The sequence below is a fragment of the Macaca thibetana genome, chromosome 12 (assembly GCF_024542745.1).
Source record: "Macaca thibetana thibetana isolate TM-01 chromosome 12, ASM2454274v1, whole genome shotgun sequence".
In the NCBI taxonomy this organism is placed as follows: Eukaryota; Metazoa; Chordata; class Mammalia; order Primates; family Cercopithecidae; genus Macaca; species Macaca thibetana.
Window position 1 is genome coordinate 71,506,645 of NC_065589.1, and position 21,364 is coordinate 71,528,008.

Below are 21,364 nucleotides of genomic sequence, written 5' to 3' on the forward strand. Positions count from 1 at the left end.
ATCTACTCTTTCAGCAAAAATCCCAAATATAATAAAATATTGACTGTAACCCTCGCATTGTACATTAGATCTCTGGACATGTTCATCCTACTTATCTGCAACTTTGTATCCTTTGATCTGCATCTCCCCATTTCCTCTCGCCCCTTCCCATATCCATTAGAAACTTAATTCTCCATTCCCCAGCCTCTGCCAAACATCACTCCACTTCCTGTCTCTGTCAGTTTGACTACTCTAGGAACCTTATACAAGAGGAATCATACAATATATGTCCTTTTATGACTGGCTTATTTCACTTATCATAATATCTTTAAGATTCATCCATGGTTGTAGCATGTGTCAAAATTTCCTTTCAAGGCTGGATAACGTTCCATTGTACATATATATATATGTATGTATGTATGTATGTATCACATTTTGTTCATTTATCTTCAGTGGACACGTGGGTTGCTTCTACCTTTTGTCTATTGTGAATGATGTTGCTATGAATATGGGTGTACAAATATCTCTTTGGTTTCTGCTTTCACTTCTTTTGGGTATATACCCAGAAGTAGAATTGCTGAATTGTATGGTAATTCTATGTTAATTTTTGAGGATTCACCATAATGTTTTTTCATAGCAGCTGTATCATCTTATATTTCAATAGCAATGAGTAAGGGCTCCAATTTCCCAATTTCTCCACATCCTCACCAATACTTGTTATATTCTGGGCTGTTGCTGCTGTTTTTAAATACCAGCCATCCTATTAGGTGTGTTGTTTGTTTCGATTTTAATTACAAATGTAATTAATAAATTTAGGGCTATTCATATTTTCTCTTGTGTTATTTTGTTATTATTAGTAAGTTATGGTTTTCAAGGACTTTGTCCCATCTAATGAATGCAATAAAATTGTCCATAATATCCCAGTATTAGATTTTCAATGTCTGTAAGGTCTGTGGTGATATCTCATTTCTCATTCCTATTATTGGAAGTTTGTGTTTTGTGAAACGTATGTTTGATATCAGTCTTGCCAGAAGTTTATCAGTTTTATTAATCTTTCCAAAGAACTAACTTTTGACTGATTTTTCCCTGCTTTGCTCATTTTCCCTCCTTCCCTCCCTCCCTCTCTTTTTTTTTTTTTTTTTTTTTTGAGTTAGGGTATTGCTCTGTCGCCCAGGATGCAGTGCAATAGCATGATCATAGCTCACTGCAGCCTTGAACTCCTGAACTCAAGTGATCCTCCCTCGTTGGCCTCCCAAGTAGCTGGGACTACAGACACTGGCTAATTTTGTTTGTTTGAAGTTTTTGTTTGTTTGTTTGTTTGTTTTTTTAGAGATAAGGTCTCACTATTTTGCCTAGGCTAGTCTCAAAGTCTTGGCCTCAAGTGATCTGCCCACCTTGACCTCCCTTCCACAGCTCTGAGATTACAGGCATGAACCACCATGCCTGGCCCCATTTTCTATTTCATTGCTTTCTGTTTTATTATTTCCTTCTCTCTACTTACTTTGGGTCTAATTTATTCTTATTTTTCTAGCTTGCGAAGCTAGAAGCTGAGGCCAGGCAAGGTGGCTGATGCTTGTAAATCTCAGCACTTTGGGAGGCCGAGGTGGGAGGATCCCTTGAGCCCAAGAGTTCAAGACTAGCTTGAGCAACATAGGCAGACCTTGTCTCTTAAAGAAAAAAAAAAAGAAAAGTAGCCAGGTGTGGGTGGCACATGAGTGTAGTCCTAGCTACTTGGGAGGCCAAAGCAGGAGGATCACTTGACCCCAGGAATTCAAGGCTGCAGTGAGCTATGATCGTGCCATTGTACTCTAGTCTGGGTGATAGAGCAAGACCTTGTCCAAAAAAAAAAAAAAAAAAAAAAAAAAAAAAAGCTGAGATTAATGATTTGACATCTTTCTCCTTTCTAATAAAAATGTTTAAAACTATAAATTTCTCTCTATACACTGCTTTAGTTGCATCCCATAAATTTTGATATTTTGAAATTTTGTTATTTAGTTCAAAATATATTCTAATTTCAGATTTGTTCTTTTACTCATAGGTTATTTATAGCTGTGTTGCTTAGTTCCTTAACATTTGGAAACTTTTGTAGCTATCATTATTATTTTGAATTTGGATAAAAAAGCAAGGATTGACAATATGCTGCCTATCAGAAAAGCACTTTAAATGTAAACATACAAATAAGGCCGGGTGTGATGGTTCACCCCTGTAATCCCAGCACTTTGCAAGGCCGAGACGAGCAGATCACAGGGTCGGGAGATCGAGACCATGCTGGCTAACACGGTGAAACCCCGTCTCCACTAAAAATACACACACACAAAAAAATTAGCCAGGCGTGGTGGCAGGTGCCTGTAGTCCCAGCTACTCGGGAGGCTGAGGCAGGAGAATGGCGTGAACCCGGGAGGCAGAGCTTGCAGTGAGCCGAGATCGCACCACTGCACTCCACTCCAGCCTGGGCGATACAGCAAGACTCTGTCTCAAAAAATAAAATTAAATTAAAAATAAAATAAAAAATAAAAACACACAAATAGACTAAAATTTTTTTAAAAGATACACAACATGCCATACACAACATTACATTAGACACCTGGTAGGCCTGTGTTAATATCAGACAAAGTAGACCTCAAGAAAATGACTATTACCAGAGATAAGAAGGGACATTTATTAATACAAGTTAGTTCATCAAGATATTAACATTTAATATTATTGTAGCCAAAAAGCACACTGTATGATTTTAATACTTTGGGATTTATTTTTATTTATTTATTTTTTGAGACAGAGTCCCACTCTGTCGCCCAGGCCGAAGTGCAGTGGCGCAATCTCGGCTCACTGCAACCTCCGCCTCCCGGGTTCAAGTGATTCTTGTGCCTCAGCCAATTGTAGGCACCCACCACCATACTCAGCTAATTTTTTTTTTTTTTTGTATTTTTAGTAGAGACAGTTTTTCACCATGTTGGCCAGGCTGGTCTCAAACTCCTGACCACAGGTGATCCACCCTCCTCAGCCTCCCAAAGTGCTAGGATTACAGGCATAAGCCACTGTGCCTAGCCAGCCAAATTTATCTATTTATTGAGACTTGTTTTATAGCCCAGCATATGGTCTACCTTGGTGAATACTCCATGTTCATTTGAAAAGAATGTGTATTCTTGCTATTGCTACATATGATGTTCTTTCTATAAATGTCATCTAGGTCAAGTTAATAATGTTCAAATCTTCTTTATCCTTTTTGATTTTTTGATAGCTCGTTGCTGATTATTTTTGTATTTATTACTGAAAAAGGGTTGTTAAAATCTCCAAGTATTACTGTGAATTTGTTAAGTTCTCCTTTTAGAAAGTTCTGTCTTTTTGCTTCATTTATTTTACAGCTTTGTTATTAGGTACATGCATATTTAAGACTGCTATGTTGTCTTGATGAATTGGCTTATTATCATTATTAAATGTCCCTCTTTTTCTCTGTAATAGTCTTTTCATTGAAGTCTACTTTGTCTGTTAATATAGCCCCACCAGCTTTCTTATGCAGTGTTTGCATGGTATACCTTTTTTTTATGCTGATCTGTTTGTTTCTTTATATTTAAAGTGCTTGCCTTATAAACAGTATATTGCTGGGTCTTACTTTTTTTAATCCAAGTTCATAATCTGCTTTTTAATTAGAACCCATTTACATTTATTGTAAGTATTGATATGGTTGGGTTTAAATATGCCATCTTGGTATTTGTTTTCTATTTGTCCTATTTGTTTTTATTTGTTGTATTTGTTTCTATTTGTCCTATTTGTTTTTCATTCCTCTGTTCTTCCTTTCTTGCCGTTTTTTGGACGAATGGAATATTTTAACTGTACCTCTTTGTGTTGTTTCAAATAAAAATACTACTTATTCACACAGTTTTGTGTGAATAAGATATTATGCAAATAATATCTGAGTTAAACTGGTATTCAAATTAGAGTATGCCAAAAAAGAGCTAAGAGAAGGTACATAAAGGGATTGGGTCATTCTGGTGGCAGAAACCTACTTTTTCTACCAGAATTTTATTTGGGGCTGGCCCTGCCCTTCTTTTCCCACAAAATTGAACCATGACCTAGCAAACCTTAGGCTAACATGGTAGTAATAATACAAAGCACATATTTGTTAATCATTGTAGTTAATATAATTGGATAGCTACCTGTATATTGTCACATTCTTGTGTCACTTCCTTCGCACTGCAAGGATCTTAGTTAGGATCCACCCTGGAAAATATGAAGTAACTTCCATCCAATGAGACTTATGTCAGACAAATACCATTTTTATGTAATCAGTCAAACAATTCATGAGCAGCTTGGTGCTGCCTCTAGAAGCTTGCAATTTAAGTAAGAAGGCATTTATATAATTTTATTATGTGTTTATATTATATAGTCTCCTATATATGTTTATTATATATTTATGTAATAAGATAAATAGCAATGCAAGGCTATGCATAACTGTTATGGATAAGTAAATGAAATAAAGGTGTTTGTGTGGTTAATTAAAGAAACAGCTGCCTAAGTAGGGAAATTGCCACATATTTAGACCCTGGTCACACTATGCTTTCTCCCCAGACTAGCAGCCTGCAAGATTCACATTTCTCTGACACTTTCCTGAATTGCCTAATAATCCAATCTGGTTGTATCTTTTTGTCTCTGTCTACAGAGGCTCTTGGTCATTTATAGTGAGAGAAATTCTTACTTTTTTTTCCTTCCCTCTTCTGTATATAGATGGGTATAGATAAGTATCACGTGATTATTTAAAGGATTGAAATTCCATTTTGATTTGCCTTTCCTGGGTAGGAAACGTTTATATCATTTTATACTTTTGAGCATGAATTGCCTCTCTTTCTAGGTGTAATCAATTTCTACTCTTCAGCATACAGAAGATTTTATGAATACTATTCACTGCAGAAAGAGCTCTAAAAATAATTTTGCAGGTAGGGTTTTATAGAACACTGATAGTCTTATGTGGAGCATTGGCAGGCAAAAAGAACAAAGGCACATCAGGGTAAAGGTGTTAGTAGGTGGAGCATTTCATTTCATTTGCCTCCACCAAAGAGCTGCATTTACTGGAGAAGGAAAACAAATAAGAAACAGGAGCATCTGCACTTGCTGTTGAAGGTTTCATTTCTCATCACTGTTAAGTCACATTTGAATGGAACCATTACAGTCTTGTTGGTATGTGTAACTATGCCCCCACTTTTTTTTTTCCAAAAGGAAAATCTTGAATTTTATGTTTAAAAGTACAAAGAGCTGTTTTTGACATTCTGCAGTTCATTTTGGAATTCACAGTCTTAAACCTATTCATTTTCAGTAGGGTGGTAAAGAGTGCACAGTATATGGCATTTTTACGCCTAATAGCACCTCCAATAATCTGTGATGCATATTACATACACACACCTTTTAGCATCTGTTTCCACCTGACAGCTGACAGCATTAGGCTGAACGTTGTGATGAACAACTGAAATGTCAAGCAGTATTACAATGGTTTCTTATTGGAAAAAGTAAGCTCCTTAGAGCTTCTTTTTAATACTTTTCCATAAAGATTTTAAAGTGACACATTTACAAGTATGTAATTAAGATGACATATTCTTTAAATGTTTGTTATTCTTCCAGAAATGGAGATGGATTTGGGCTAATCAGCAGATGATTCTCCTCTCGAGCTAGGGTGTAAACATGCTTTTTTTTTTTTCCTTTTTTTAAGACAGGGTCTTGCTCTATGACCCAAGCCAGAATGCAGTGGCACAATCATGGCTCACTACAGCCTCATCCTCTAGGCTCGGCCTCTCATGTAGCTGGAACCACAGACGTGCACCACCACCCCCGAGTAATTTTTTTTTTTTTTTTTTTTTTTTTTTTGTGGAGACAGGGTGTCACTATGTTGCCCAGGCTGGTCTCGAACTCTTGGATTCAAGTAACTCTCTCGCCTTGGGCTCCCAAAATGTTGGGATTACAGGCGTGAGGCACTGCACCTGGCCTTAAGCATGCATTTTTGTTTTGTTTTGTTTTGAGACAGAGTCTTGTTCTGTTGTCCAGGTGGGAGTGCAGTGACACAATCTCGGCTCACTGCAGTCTCTGCCTCCTGGGTTCAAGCGATTTTCTTGCCTCAGCCTCCAAGTGGCTGGGATTACAGGAGCATACCATCACTCCTTGATAATTTTTTCTTTTTTGTGTGTGTGTCTTCAGTAGAGATGGGGTTTTCCTATGTTGGCCAGGCTGGTCTCAAACTCCTGACCTCAAGTGATCCACCCTCCTTGGCCTCCCAAACTGCTGGGATTACAGGCATGAGCCACCGTGCCCAGCAAAGCATGCATTTTGTTCAGGGAAATCTATTTTGCATCCATATTGCTGACTATTCTTAAAAATATATGTATATAGTATTGTTAGAATTAAGAATTGCTGTGATTCTGTCTTAATATTTATTTATTTGACTGATTTTCATATTATTCATTTCAGCACAGAGAATGAGAGTTACAGGTTTGTTTTTTTATTCTTCTACCATACTTGGGATTTTTGTCTAGTGGTCACAGAATATTTCCTAGAAATATGTTTTCCTAGAATTACCCCCCCAAAAATAAAATTACTTAAAAAAAAAAAACTGTCTTTAGTATACAGATTCAGATTTTGGACTTACATGCTTTGGTCATGCACTAAAAATTAAATGAACAAATAAAATGTCTAACAAAACAAAGTTGGTTAAGGCTATGGCTTTCACAAAAAAGCCAGCCAGTGTTGCCCACCCTAAATATTTCTTTCCCATCTCTTGGCCTGAATATACTTCAGGAGAGAAGCTATTATGCTCATCTTTCATTAAAAAGTTTCTAGTTTTCCTGTGCTTTCTCAGATTGAAAACCTTTAGAACCAGGTTTTGGGTGTTAGGTAAACAATACACTGTTTAATCTATGTTGACTAATTAATCATTTGTAACTTTTTAGGTACTGCTTAGGATGAACATGATTTGGAGAAATTCCATTTCCTGTCTAAGGCTAGGAAAGGTGCCACACAGATACCAAAGTAGTTACCACCCAGTGGCCCCTCTGGGATCAAGGATTTTAACTGACCCAGCCAAAGTTTTTGAACACAACATGTGGTGAGTTTTCTTTTTAAGTCTGATACTATGTGTGTTTCTTAAATATCACCAGTGGTATTATTTTCATTTAGAACTAAGAAAGGGTTTTTAAAGCTCATGACCTAACTCATATTGTAGAGGTCCAAAAGCTAGGGTAATCAATCCTGACGTAAGTGTTGCCGAGTCTGAATTTCATTGCAAATGGATTTTTGCTTTTAGTAGCCTTGAAGTTCTTGCAGGCCCTTCCTGCTTACCTCTGATCCTGATTTGCCTGCTGTCACTGGGTGGGGGTGAGGATTCTTTCCTAGGTGGGGCCCTCCTGCAGCTCCACAGTCCCTTCCCTCTTTTTCATACTTGTCATCCGGCAAATGCGTATCAGTACCTGCGGCTTACTGAACACCAGGGAGATCACATTGATATGATTCTCGCCCATGCTTTCAGGGAATCCACACTATTTGGAAAGATAGATATTTACAGAAAAAGCTGATAATTACCCATACAAGGCAGTAAATTGTGAGAGCTCAATGAGTGTTACAGACTATGTGCCGTATGAGAACAACTCTGTAATGCAAAACCACTCCTGTGTGGGCATAGTCAGAAAGTCTTAAAGTGAGGGAAACTGAGGTTAGGATTACAGGCATACCTCAAAAATGTTGTAAGTTTGGTTGAGACCACTGCAGTAAAGCAAATATTGCAATAAAGTGAGTCACACAATTTTTTTGGTTTCCCAGTGCATATAAAACTCATGTTTACACTATACTGTAGTCTCTTAAGTGTACAATAGCATTATGTCTAAGAAACCAATGTACAAACCTAATTAAGTAATTTCTTGCTAAAAAATGCTAACAGTCATCTGAGCCTTCAGTGAGTCATAATCTTTTTGTTGGCAGAGGGTCTTACCTCAATGTTGATGGCTGCTGACTGATCAGGGTGGTGGTTGGAGTGGCTGTAGCAGTTTCTTAAAATAAGACAACAATGCAGTTTGCCTCATCAGCTGACTGTTCCTTTCATGGAAGATTTCTCTGTAGCATGTGATGCTGTTTGATAAGATTTTACCTACAGTAGAACTTTCAAAATAAGTCCTCACAGATCCTGCCACTGTTTTATCAACTAAGTATATGTAATATTCTAAATATTTTTTTTAATATTTAGAATTATGTCTAAATTCTTTGTTGTCTAAATTATGTCTAAATTCTATTGGGGGAACCCACCCCCAATAATTCCACGTAAGTTGTTTTTTATTTCCCTAAATGTTGGCCGGTCTGAGAAATAAAGGGAAAGAGTACAAAAGAAAGAAATTTTAAAGCTGGGTTTCCAGGGGAGACGTCACATGTCGGCAGATTCTGTGATGCCCTGCAAGCCGCAAAACCAGCAAGTTTTTATTAGTGATTTTCAAAGGGGAGGGAGTGTAAGAATAGGGTATGGGTCATAGAGATCACTTGCTTTACAAGGCAATAAAATATCACAAGGCAAATGGGCGCAGAGTGAGATCACAGGATCGGGGCGAAATTAAAATTGCTAATGAAGTTTTGGGCACGCATTGTCATTGATAACATCTTATCAGGAGACAGGGTTTGAGAGCAGACAACCAGTCTGACTAAAATTTACTAGGTGGGAATTTCCTCATCTTAATAGGCCTGGGAGCGCTATGGAAGACCGGAGCTTATTTCATCCCTTATCTGCAACCGTGTAAGACAGACATTCCCAGAGCAACCATTTTAGAGACCTACCCCTAGGAAAGCATTCTCTCTCTCAGGGCTGTTCCTTGCTGAGAAAAAGAATTCAGTGATATTTCTCCTATTTGGTTTTGTAAGAAGAGAAATATGACTCTGTTCTGCCCGGCTCTCAGGCAATCACACCTGATGGTTATCTCCCTTGTTCTCCGAACATCGCTGTTATCCTTTTCTTTTTTCAAGGTGCCCAGATTTCATGTTGTTTAAACACACATGCTTTACGAACAATTTGTGCAGTTAACGCAATCATCACAGGGTCCTGAGGCCACATACATCCTCAGCTTACGAAGATGATGGGGTTAAGAGATTAAAGTAAAGACAGGCATAGGAAATTACAAGAGTATTGATTAGGGAAGTGATAAATGTCCATGAAATCTTCACAATTTATGTTCAGAGATTGCAGTAAAGACAGGCATAAAAAATTATAAAAGTATTAATTTGGGGAACTAATATATGTCCATGAAATCTTCACAATTTATGTTCTTCTGCCATGGCTTCAGCCGGTCCCTCTGTTCAGGGTCCCTGACTTCCCACAACATAATTCTTTGTTGTAATTTCCACAGTGTTCACAGTGTCTTCACCCCAAGTAGATTCTATCTCAAGAAGCTACTTTAATTTGCTCATCCCTACAAAGGAACTCCTCATCTGTTCAAGTTTTATCATGAGATTGCAGCAATTCAGCCTAAATCTTTAGGCCCCACTTTTAATTCTAGTTCTCTTGCTGTTTCCACCATATCTGCTGTTACTTTTTCCACTGAAGTCTTGAACCCCTCAGAATCATCCATTAGAATCAACTTCTTCCAAACTCCTATTGATGTTGTTATTTTGACCTCCTCCCATGAATCACAAATGTTCTTAATGGCGTGTAGATTAGTGAATCCTTTCCAGAATGTTTTCAGTTTACTTTGCCCAGATCCACTAGAGGAATTACTATTTATGGCAGCTGTAGCTTTACGAAATGTAGTTCTTAAGTAAGTCTTGAAAGTTGAAATTACTCCTTGATCCATGGGCTGCAGAATGGATATTGTATTAGTTGGCATGAAAACAACATTAATATCCTTGTACATTTCCATCAGAACTGTGGGGTGACAAGGCATATTGTCAGTGAGCAGTAATATTTTTCAAGGAATTCTTTCTTCTGAGCATTAGGTCTCAACAGTGGGCTTAAAACATTCAGTAAACCATGCTATAAACAGATATGTTGTCATCTAGGCTTTGTTGTTTCATTTATAGAGTATAGGCAGAGTAGATTCAGCATCATTTTTCAGGGCCCTAGGATTTTTGGAATAGTAAATAAGCACTGGCTTCAACTTAAAGTCACCAGCTGCCTTAGCCCTTAACGAGAGAGTCAGCCTGTCCTTTGAAGCTTTGAAGCCAGGCATTGACTTATCCTTTCTGACTATGAAAGTCTTAGATGGCATCTGGCCGGGTGCGGTGGCTCACGCCTGTAATCCCAACACTTTGGGAGGCCAAGGCAGGCAGATCACGAGGTCAGGAGATCAAGACCATCCTGGCTAACATGGTGAAACCCCGTCTCTACTAAAAATTAAAAAAAAATTAGCCAGGCATGGTGGCGGGCGCCTGTAGTCCCAGCTACTCTGGAGGCTGAGGCAGGAGAATGGCTTGAACCCAGGAGACAAAGCCTGCAATGAGCCGAGATTGCGCCACTGCACTCCAGCCTGGGCAACAGAGTGAGACTCCGTCTCAAAAAAAAAAAAAAGAAAGTCTTAGATGGCGTCTTCTTCCAATAGAAAACTGTTTTATTTACATTGAAAATTTGTTTTTTAGTGTAACCACCTTCATCAGTGATCTTAGCTGGATCTTTTGGATAACTTGATGCTACAGCTTCTCCATCAGCACTTACTGCTTTGCTTTGCACTTTTATGCTATGGAGATGGCTTGTTTCCTTAAACCTCATGAACCAACCTCCACTAGCTTCACTTTTCTTCTGCAGCTACCTCATCTCTCTGAGCCTTCATAGAATCAAAGAAAGTTAGGGCCTTGCTCTGGATTAGGCTTTGGCTTATGGGAATATTGTGACTGGTTTTATCTTTTATGCATACCACTAAACCTTTATTCATATCAGTAATGCTATTTCATGAGAAATAGCATGTGTTCATTCATGTATTCACTGGAGTAGCATCTTTTCATTTTTTATTTTATTTTATTTTATTTTTTTCAGACAGGGAGACTCTGTCACCCAAGCTGGAGTGCAGTGGTGCAGTGGTGTGGTCACAGTTCACTGCAGCCTCAACCTCCTCCGGGGTCAAGTGATTCTCTGGCCTCAGCCTCCCAAGTAGCTGGGACTATAGGCATTCACTGCCATGCCTGGCTAATTTTTGTATTTTTTGTAGAGATGGGGTTTCACCATGTTGCCCAGGCTGGTCTTGAACTCCTGAGCTCAAGTGATCTTCCCAACTCAGCCTCCCAAAGTGCTGGAATTACAGGTGTGAGCCATAGCACTCAACCTGGAGCAGCATCTTTAATTTCCTTTAAGAACATTTCCTTTGCATGTCACAAGTTGACTAGGGCTAGAGACCTAGGTTTTGGCCTATCTCAGCTTGCAATAGGCCTTCCTCACTAAGCTTAGTCTTTTCTAGCTTTTGATTTAAAGTGAGAGATATGTAACTCTTCCTTTCACTTGAACATGTAGAGGCTACTGTAGGTAATCAACTGGACTCATTTCATATTGTTTTGTCTCAGGGAATAGGGGAGCCTGAAGAGAGGGAAAGAGACAGGCAAAGCCGGGTCAGTGGAGCAGTCAGAACACACATAATATTTATCAATTAAATTCGCTGTTTTATATGGGGATGGTTCATGGTGCTCTAAAACAATTACAATAGTAACATCAAAGATCACTGATGACAGCTCATAACAGATATAATAATAATGAAATAGTTTGAAATATTGCAAGAATTACCAAAATGTAACAGAGACATGAGGTGAGCACATGCTGTTGGAGAAATGGTGCCAATAGACTTGCTCAATGCAGGGTTGCCACAAACCTTCAATTTGTAAAAAATGCAGTAACTGTAAAATGTGATAAAGCAAAGCATAATTATACAAGATATGCCCCTATTTATATTGCCTCCAGTACATAGCACAATGCCTGACACACAAATATTTGTTGAATTAATGCTTTGAATAGGTAAACTGAAATAAGGGCATTCTAGTTGGATAGAAAATCATAAAGCACTGAGATGAGGAAATATAAGGCATTTTCAGGAGAGAGAGCATAGGATAGTTTGCCTTAACAAAGGCTTTCCTAGGAGATTGGTGAAAGATAAAGTCAGAATGACATAGGCCAGATGAGGGGGTAGGTTTACGATTGTGCATGGTCCTGAATTCATAGCTGAAGTATAAGGCATTACAGAGCCACTGAAGATAAATGACATTATAGCTAGTGTATTAAGTGTATATATTTGGTAACACTATACTAGACTGATCAGCAGGAAGAATTAGAAGCAGGAAAGGTCCAGTGAGCAAGAGATCATGACAGAAGAATAAATAGAACTTGGTGCTTGTGCAGAGTAAAGAAAAAGGAAGAAGTTGACTCTGAAGTTTTGATCTTAAGTAACTAATAGAAATAGGAAAATCAAGAGGTAAATGTATTTGTTTTATTTTGGAAGAAAGATGGTGAATTTGGTTTTAGACATTTTGAATAGGCTTTGTGAGCAGGACATTCAGGTGTAAATGTCCAGCACGCAGACACTGCTGCTGGGAAGAGGGAGAGTGGTCAGAGCTGAAAAAGTCAAGTCGGGTATGATATCTGCAGACAAAATTGTTATCAGACTAGCCTCTGGAACAGCATCTCTGGGGCTAGGAAAGTGATTCACGGGCCTTTTATGTTTTGATTGCAACTGAATCTCAATTTTGAAAGGGAATACATTGATTTTTTAATTAATTAGTTCTACACTGTACAATATGGTAGCCACTAGCCACATGTGGTTATTGAGCACTTGAAATATATTAATAACAGGGCTGAATTGAGATGTACTGTAAGATTTTTAAAACTTAGTACAAAAAATGGTAAAGAATCTCATTAATAATTTTTATATTGAATTATATGTTAAAAATGAATGAAAATTTGGATATATGCAGTTAAATTATATATACACACATACGTACATATATACACATATGTACATATATATTATATATACACATACGTACATGTATATTATATATACATGTACGTACATATATATTTTTTATATATATATATATTTTTTAATAAGACAGTTTCACTCTGTCGCCCCGGATGGAGTGCAGTGATGGAATCTCAGCTCACTGCAACCTCTGCCTCCCAGGTTCAAGCAATTCTCCTGCCTCAGCCTTCTGAGTATCTGGGATTATAAACATGCACCACTGAAACGGGAAAAGCTCCCATGTCCCCCTCGCAGGATGTGCGATGGGGGTGTGGCTCACTTCTTCAGTGACCCACTGCTCAAACCTCTAGGGGAGCATACAGATGGGCAGGCTGTGGGGCTCTGACCCCCTGACAGTGTTTAGGGGTGAGTGTTTACAGCTCCTGAAGCCCAGCGGGCGTGTGTTACAGGGTGCTCTTTTAGTTTAGCCATCCATAGGCAGCTTGTGTTAGCTCAATTATACCCCTGCCTTGTCGTAAAGACAGAGGACTTTCTGTATCCCTGGGTTCTTGCCTTGTTGTACAGGAAGAATCAGATCACTTACGAGCTTGGAGAATGAGTGCAAGGTTTTACTGAGTGGAAGTAGCTCTCAGCAGATGGGGGAGCCAGAAGGGAGATGGTTTTCCCCTGGAGTTGGACCGCTCGTTGGACTGGGCTCTCCTCTGGCTGCCCTGGCCAAATGTCGTTCTGCTGCTTGGTGGCCTGCTGTTGTGCTGGTTCCTGCTGATGTGCTTCTCGCGATGTCCAGCCACCTATGTGTCTGCCTGCTAGGGTCTGGGGGATAGGGGGTGTTTATAGGCATAGGATGGGGACGTGGCGGGCCAGGGCGGTCTTGGGAAAATACAACATTTGTGCAGGAAATGCCTGTCCTCACCTAGGTTTGTGTGGGTGAAGCCCTAGCCAGGGACCATGTTCTCCTCTAGCTAGCACTTCCCTTCCCCGCTTCTGTATCATTTAAAGGGACCACGCTCTTCTCTTCCATATCGCCACCATGCCCAGCTAATTTTTGTATTTTTTGTAGAGACAAGGTTTCACTGTGTTGGCCAGGCTGGTCTCAAACTCCTGACCTCAGGTGAACTGCCCACCTCGGACTCCCAAAGTGCTGGGATTACAGGCGTGAGCCACTGTGCCTGGCCTAAATAAAATGTATGTTTAAAATTGGTTTCACCTCTTTATTTTCACTTTTCTTTACCATGGCTACTAGAAATTTTAAAACTACATATGTGGTTCACATTATACTTTTTTGGACAGCTGCTCCATTAAACCATTTTGACTACCATCACCAATATGGATAGTTATCACAGGCTATGAGTTGAAATGGGCCCTTTGCCAGGCAATTAAATCTCCAGAGCAACTTCTGATCTTAGGCAAGCTCCTCATTTACCATTTTTTTTGTTTTCTTCATTAGACCCTAGTGATTTAGCTATCTATATTCTCTTTTTCCATCTGCTACCATGTGCTCTCTTGCCTGAGATTCTTGCCTACTGATTTAAGTCGTTTTGTCATAGACTCAGGAAAGCAAAGATCATCTGGTCCCGCGCTTCTCAAACACATGGGCTAGCTTTGGGCTGGCTGCACAAGAATCCTTCAGGGAGTTACTATTTCAGTAGGTCTAGAGGTATGACCCAGGAATTCCTAACTTGAAAAAGCTCTTTTAGTAATTCTGTTGAGGAGCCAGGTTTGGGAACCCTTGATCCAGTCCAATGGTTTTTATAATTTTCTTTAGCAACAGAACTATTTTCACGTGAAGCTTTAACATGGAATCCTAGGATTTAAAAGATAAAAGCAAACCTGCCCTGAATGAAGTTGGCATAGAGGCCTGGAGCATCAACAGCACCACTTCCTTTTCCCTCTCACTTCTCTTCACTTACTCTAGCAGCCTAAAGGACCCTTAGGGCTCTGTTACTCAGTTTGAAAAACATTGATCTAGTCTAGACAGCCATCTGTCTTCATAGCATACCCCCCAAGGGGTTGGCCAGTCTGCACCTGACACCTGTGGTGAACTCTCTACCAACACAAATACACACTGTAAGAGCAGTAATAAAAATTGTTTCACCCAGGGAAGAGGAAGGTAGTTGATTCACATTATCTTCCCACACACCTTTTTTACATATTTGTCTTCTTGAAGAGAAGATTTGTAAATTAAACGAAATGTGGTTTTGTCTCCCCATCCTTCAAGTCCAAAATTCAGTTCAAAAGTTTTTGTTTTCTTCCTTATTTTCTCCTTTATATTTAAGAATAGTATTTCCTCTCTTGCGGAATTTGATTTTTTTTGTTTGTTTGTTTGTTTGAGACAGGGTCTTGCTTTGTCACCCAAGCTGAAGTACAATGGCACCATAGTGGCTAATTTTTTATTTTGTCTTATTTTATTTTTTTTAGAGAGGGGTCTTGCCATGTTACCCAGGCTGATCTTGAACTCCTGGCCTCAAGCAGTCCTCCTGCCTTGGCCTCCCAAAATGCTGGGATTATAGGCACGAGCCACCACACCCAGCCTGAATTTGGTTTTTTAAAGATGTTTCTAGAAAAGTACATGTCAATTTTCTCTTAGAGGTGTTGCTCAGAATTATCTACAATTCATTTTTCCATTTAGCCTTTGGTTTGTAAGGATGATTTACTCTCCGTATGACAATTTTTTTTTTAATTTTAAGAAAAAATAATGATACTCTTTTTTATTTAGTTTCTAATATCCTGAGAAAGATTTGCCTTCCAGATTCTGGGTGTTTATATTACTAGTACTTATAACTGCCTATAGTCTTTTACTTTCTTACTTACTTAATTAATTTAAAGACAGCATCTCGCTCTGTCACCCAGACTGGAGTGCAGTGGCACAGTCACAGCTCATTGCAGTTTTGACCTCCTGGGCTCAAGTGATCTTCCTGCCTCAGCCCCCCAGGTAGCTGAGATTACAAGTGTGTGCTACCACACCTGGCTAATTTTTTATTTTTTATAGAGATGGGGTCTCACTATGTTGCCCAGACTGGTCTTGAACTCCTGGGCTGAAGTAATCCTCCTGCCTCAGCCTCCTAAAGTGCTGAAAGTACAGGAATGAGCCACCACAGTTGGTCTAGTCTTTCATTTTTTGTCTGTCTGTTTGCTTATTTGAGACAGGTTCTTGCCCTGTCACCCAGACTGGAGTGCAGTGGCATGGTAACAGCTCACTGCAGCCTCGACCACCTGGACTTAAGTGATCCTCCCACCTCAGCCTCCCAAGTAACTGGGACTACAGGCGTGTGCCACCATGGCTGCCTAATTTTTTGTATTTTTAGTATAGACGGGGTTTTACCATGTTGCCCATGCTGGTCTTGAACTCCTAGGCTCAAGTGATCCACTTGCCTCAGCCTCCAGTGTGCTGGGATTATAGACGTAAGCCTCTGCACCCAGTCATTCTGGATATTTCATAGACATGGAATCATACAATGTGACCTTTTATGTCTGACATCTTTCACTTAGCATAATATCTTGGAGGGTCATATACCTTGTAGCATGTATTGGCCCTTCGTTCTTTTTATCGGCTGAATGATATTCCATCATTTGTATACATCACAGTTGGTTTATTCATTCATCTACCAATGGACATTTGGGCTGTTCCACTGTTTTGCCTCTTGTGAATAGTGCTGCTATGAACATGGGTGAACTATGTTCTTGTTTGGGTCCTTGCTTTCATTTCTTTGGAATATATACCTAAGAGTGGAATTGCAGGGTCATGTTTTAATTCTGTGTTTAATTAAGTTTTTGAGAAACTCAAATTGTTTTCCACAGTGACTGAACCATTTTACATTCTGCCTATTGTCTTTTAGTTATACTTAGTACATTTATCAATTTTGGAGGGTGGTGACAGGAAACGATATTCAAAATGCTTTTGAGACATGGCCCTGAGATCTGTCTATATTAAGGAACTTACACGGTTACTTGGAAAAATCATTCCTTATTCCACAATGTTCTTGGTTTAAGCATATAGAAACTTTTCAAGGGATCTCAGCCATTTATAAGGAAGCACTAAGCACTTGTATTACGTGACTACATCAGCTAGGCCATTGGCATGCTCCCAGTAAGGAACACACTTTCCATCATGGACCAGCACATGTGTACATAACATATACACATATATCAAACAGGAACAAAAGTTTCCAGTACAGTTTTTACCATGTGAGGTGTGTACGCAGTATTTTCCATTTATTTTATTCTACTCTGTTTCTGTTTCTTTCTTCACGGGTTGCTTAGAGTAACTAAATTGATTTCAGGACTCACCAAGGTTTATGACCTTTAGTTTAAAAACACTGAGCTAAGCCTTTTTTTTGTAGATCCAAGGTAAGACTGTGTGTTGCAACATGATTTCTATTATGTAACCCACTTAAATAATAGACAGTTTCCAGAATCTTAATGGGGTTCAGATCCCAAGAATTCTTCATTATATAATTTTCCTTATATAAAAATTTTACTTATCATCTGATTCCTCTTACCCTGTTTCTTACATAGTTCTTTTTGTTTTTTACATGTTCAGTACACATGTGTGTGTTTTGGGGTTTTTGTGTTTGTTTGTTTTTTTCAGACAGAGTCTCGCTCTGTTGCCCAGGCTGGAGTACAATGGCTCGATCTCAGCTCACTGCAAACTCTGCCTCTCAGGTTCAAGTGATTCTCCTGCCTCAGCCTCCCAAGTAGCTGGGATTACAGGCGCCCGCTACCACACCCGGCTAATTTTTTGTATTTTTATTAGAGATGAGGTTTCACCATGTTGGCCAGGATGGTCTTGAACTGCTGACGTCAGGTGATCCACCCCCCTCAGCCTCCCGAAATGCTGGGATTACAGGCGTGAGCCACTGCGCCTGGCCCAAATATGTGTGTGTGTGTGTGTGTATTTTTTTTTTCTTGTAGTTTTCTTTTCTTTTTTTCTTCTTTTTTTTTTTTTAATTTTACTTTGAGTTCTGGGATACATGTGCAGAATGTGCAGGTTTGTTACATAGGTATACATGTGCCATGTGATTTGCTGCACCTGTCAACCCATCATCTAGGTTTTAGGCCCTGCATGCATTAGGGATTTGTCCTAATGCTGTCTCTCCCCTTGCCCTCCACCCGCCGACAGGCCCCTGTGTATGTTGTTCCCCTCCCTGTGTCCATGTGTTCTCATTGTTCAACTCCTACTTATGAGGGAGAACATGCAGTGTCTGGTTTTCTTGTCCTGTGTTAGTTTGCTGAGGATGATGGCTTCCAACTTCATCCATGTCCCTGCAACGGACATGATCTCATTCTTTTTTATGACTGCATAGTATTCCATGGTGTATATGTACCACATTTTCTTTATCCAGTCTATCATTGATTGACATTTGGGTTGGTTCCATGCCTTTGCTATTGTAAATAATGCTGCAGTAAGCACATATGTGCATGTGTCTTTATAGTAGAATGATTTATATTCCTTTGGGTGTATACCCAGTAATGGGATTACTGGGTCAAATGATATTTCTGGTTCTAGATCCTTGAGGAATCGCCACACTGTCTTCCACAATGGTTGAACTAATTTACATGCCCACCAACAGTGTAAAAGCATTCCTAGCTGGGCGTGGTGGCTCATGCATGTAATCCCAGCACTTTGGGAGGCCAAGGTGGGCGGATCATAAGGTCAGGAGATGGAGACCATCCTGGCCAACATGGTGAAACTCTGTCTCTACTAAAAATACAAAAAAATGAACTGGGTGTGGTGGTGTGTGCCTATAGTCCTAGCTACTCAGAAGGCCGAGGCAGGAGAATCACTTGAACCTGGGAGGTGGAGGTTACAGTGAGCCAAGATCATGCTGCTGCACTCCAGCCTGGCAACAGAGCAAGACTCCATGTCAAAAAAAAAAAAAAAAGAAAAAAGTGTTCCTATTTCTCCACAGCCTTGTCAGCATCTATTGTTTCCTTTTTAATACTCGCCATTCTGACTGGCGTGAGATACCTCATTGCAGTTTTGATTTGCATTTCTCTAATGATCAGTGATTATGAGCTTTTTTTCATATGTTTATTGGCTGCATAAATGTCTTCTTTTGAGAAGTGTCTGCTCATATCCTTTGCCCACTTTTTGATTTTTTTTTCTTGTAAATTTGTTTAAATACCTTGTAGATTCTGGATATTAGACCTTTGTCAGATGGGTAGATTGCAAAAATTTTCTCCCATTCTGTAGGTTCCCTGTTCACTCTGATGCTAGTTTCTTTGGCTGTGCAAGAAGCCCTTTAGTTTAATTAGATCCCATTTGTCGACTTTGGCTTTTGTTGCAGTTGCTTTTGGTGTTTTGTCATGAAGTCTTTGCCCATGCTATGTCCTGAATGGTATTGCCTAGGTTTTCTTCTAGGGTTTTTATGGTTTTTGGTTTTACATTTAAGTCTTAAATCCACCTTGAGTTAATTTTTGAATAAGGTGTAAGGAAGGAGTCCGGTTTCAGTTTTCTGCATATGGCTGGCCAGTTTTCCCAGCACCATTTATGAAGTAGGGAATCCTTTCCCCATTGCTTGTTTTTGTCAGGTTTGTTGAAGATCAGATGGTTGTAGACGTGTGGAATTATTTCTCTGTTTAACAGAGGTCTCTGTTCTGTTCCATTGGTCTATATGTCTGTTTTGATACCAGTACCATGCTGTTTTGGTTACTGTAGCCCTGTTGTATAGTTTGAAGTCAGGTAGCATGATGCCTCCAGCTTTGTTCTTTTTGCTTAGGATTGTCTTCACTATGTGGGCTCTTTTTTAGTTCCATATGAAATTTAAAGTAGTTTTTTCTAATTCCGTGAAGAAAGTCAACAGTAGTTTGATGGGAATAACATAGAATCAATCTATAAATTACTTTGGGCAGTATGGCCATTTTCATGATGTTGATTCTTCCTATCTGTGAGCATGGAATGTTCTTCCATTTGTTTGTGTCCTCTCTTATTTCTTTGAACAGTGGTTTGTAGTTCATCTTGAAGAGGTCCTTCATGTCCCTTATTAGCTGTATTCCTAGGTATTTTATTCTCTTTGTAGCAATTGTGAATGGGGGTTCATTCATGATTTGGCTCTCTGCTAGTCTGTTGTTGATGTGTAGGAACGCTTGTGATTTTTGCACATTGATTTTGTATCCCAAGACTTTGCTGAAGTCGTTTATCAGCTAAAGGAGTTTTTGGGCTGAGACGATGGGGTTTTCTAAATATAGGATCATGTCATCTGCAAACAGAGACAATTTGGCTTGCTCTTTTCCTATTTGAATACTCTTTATTTCTTTCTCTTGCCTTATTGCCCTGGTCAGCACTTCCAATACTATGTTGAATAGGAGTGGTGAGAGAGGGCATCCTTGTCTTACGCCAGTTTTCAAAGGGAATGCTTTCAGCTTTTGCCTATTCAGTATGATATTGGCCATGGATTTGTCATAAATAGCTCTTATTATTCTGAGATACATACCATCAATACCTAGTTCATTGAGAGTTTTTAACATGAAGTGATGTTGAATTTTATTGAAGGCCTTTTCTGCATCTATTGAAATAATCATGTAATTTTTGTCATTGGTTCTGTTTATGTGATGGATTACGCTTATTAATTTGCATACGTTGAACCAGCCTTGCATCCCAGGCATGAAGCCAACTTGATTGGTGGATAAGCTTTTTGATGTGCTGCTGGATTCAGTTTGCCGGTATTTTATTGAGGATTTTTGCATCGATGTTCATCAGGGATATTGGCCTGAAGTTTTCTTTTTTTTGTTGTGTTTCTGCCAAGTTTTGGTATCAGGATGATGCTGGCCTCATAAAATGACTTAGGGAGGAGTCCCTCCTTTTCAATTGTTTGGAATAGTTTCAGAAGGAATGGTACCAGCTCCTCTTTGTACCTCTGGTAGAATTTAGCTGTGAATCTACCTGGTCCTGGGCTTTTTTTGGTTGGTAGGCTATTACTACCTCAATTTCAGAACTTGTTATTGGTCTATTCAAGGATTGAACTTCTTCCTGGTTTAGTGTTGGGAGGGTGTATGTGTCCAGGAATTTATCAGTTTCTTTAGATTTTCTAGTTTATTTGCCTAGAAGTGTTTATAGTACTGTCTGATGGTAGTTTGTATTTCCATGGGTCAGTGGCAATATCCCCTTTATCATTTTTTGTCTATTTGATTCTTCTCTCTTTTCTTCTTAGTCTAGTTAGCAGTCTATCTGTTTTATCAGTTTTTTTCAAAAAACTGGCTCCTGGATTCATTGATTTTTTTTTTTTGAAAGATTTTTTGTGTCTCTATCTCCTTCGGTTCTGCTCTGGTCTTAGTTATTTCTTGTCTTCCTCTAGCTTTTAGATTTGTTTGCTCTTGCTTCTCTAGTTCTTTTAATGTGATGTTAGGGTTTTGATTTGAAATCTTTCTAGCTTTCCAATGTGGGCATTTAGTGTTATAAATTTCCCTCTTAACACTGCTTTAGCTGCATCCCAGAAATTCTGGTACATTGTCACTTTGTTCTTATTGGTTTTAAAGAACTT

General features: G+C 39.1%; 1 protein-coding gene and 1 pseudogene across 1 annotated transcript in view; one reads left to right on the forward strand and one right to left on the reverse strand.

Moving 5' to 3' along the window:
• METTL8 (methyltransferase 8, methylcytidine) overlaps positions 1 to 21,364 on the forward strand; it is a 139,166-nt gene that overhangs the window by 36,231 nt on the left and 81,571 nt on the right. The window contains 1 exon segment of the mRNA XM_050751356.1: positions 6,909 to 7,063. Coding sequence (XP_050607313.1) covers positions 6,921 to 7,063 — 143 coding nt within the window. The 5' untranslated portion in view covers positions 6,909 to 6,920.
• LOC126932497 (tigger transposable element-derived protein 1-like) lies at positions 9,256 to 10,271 on the reverse strand (annotated as a pseudogene).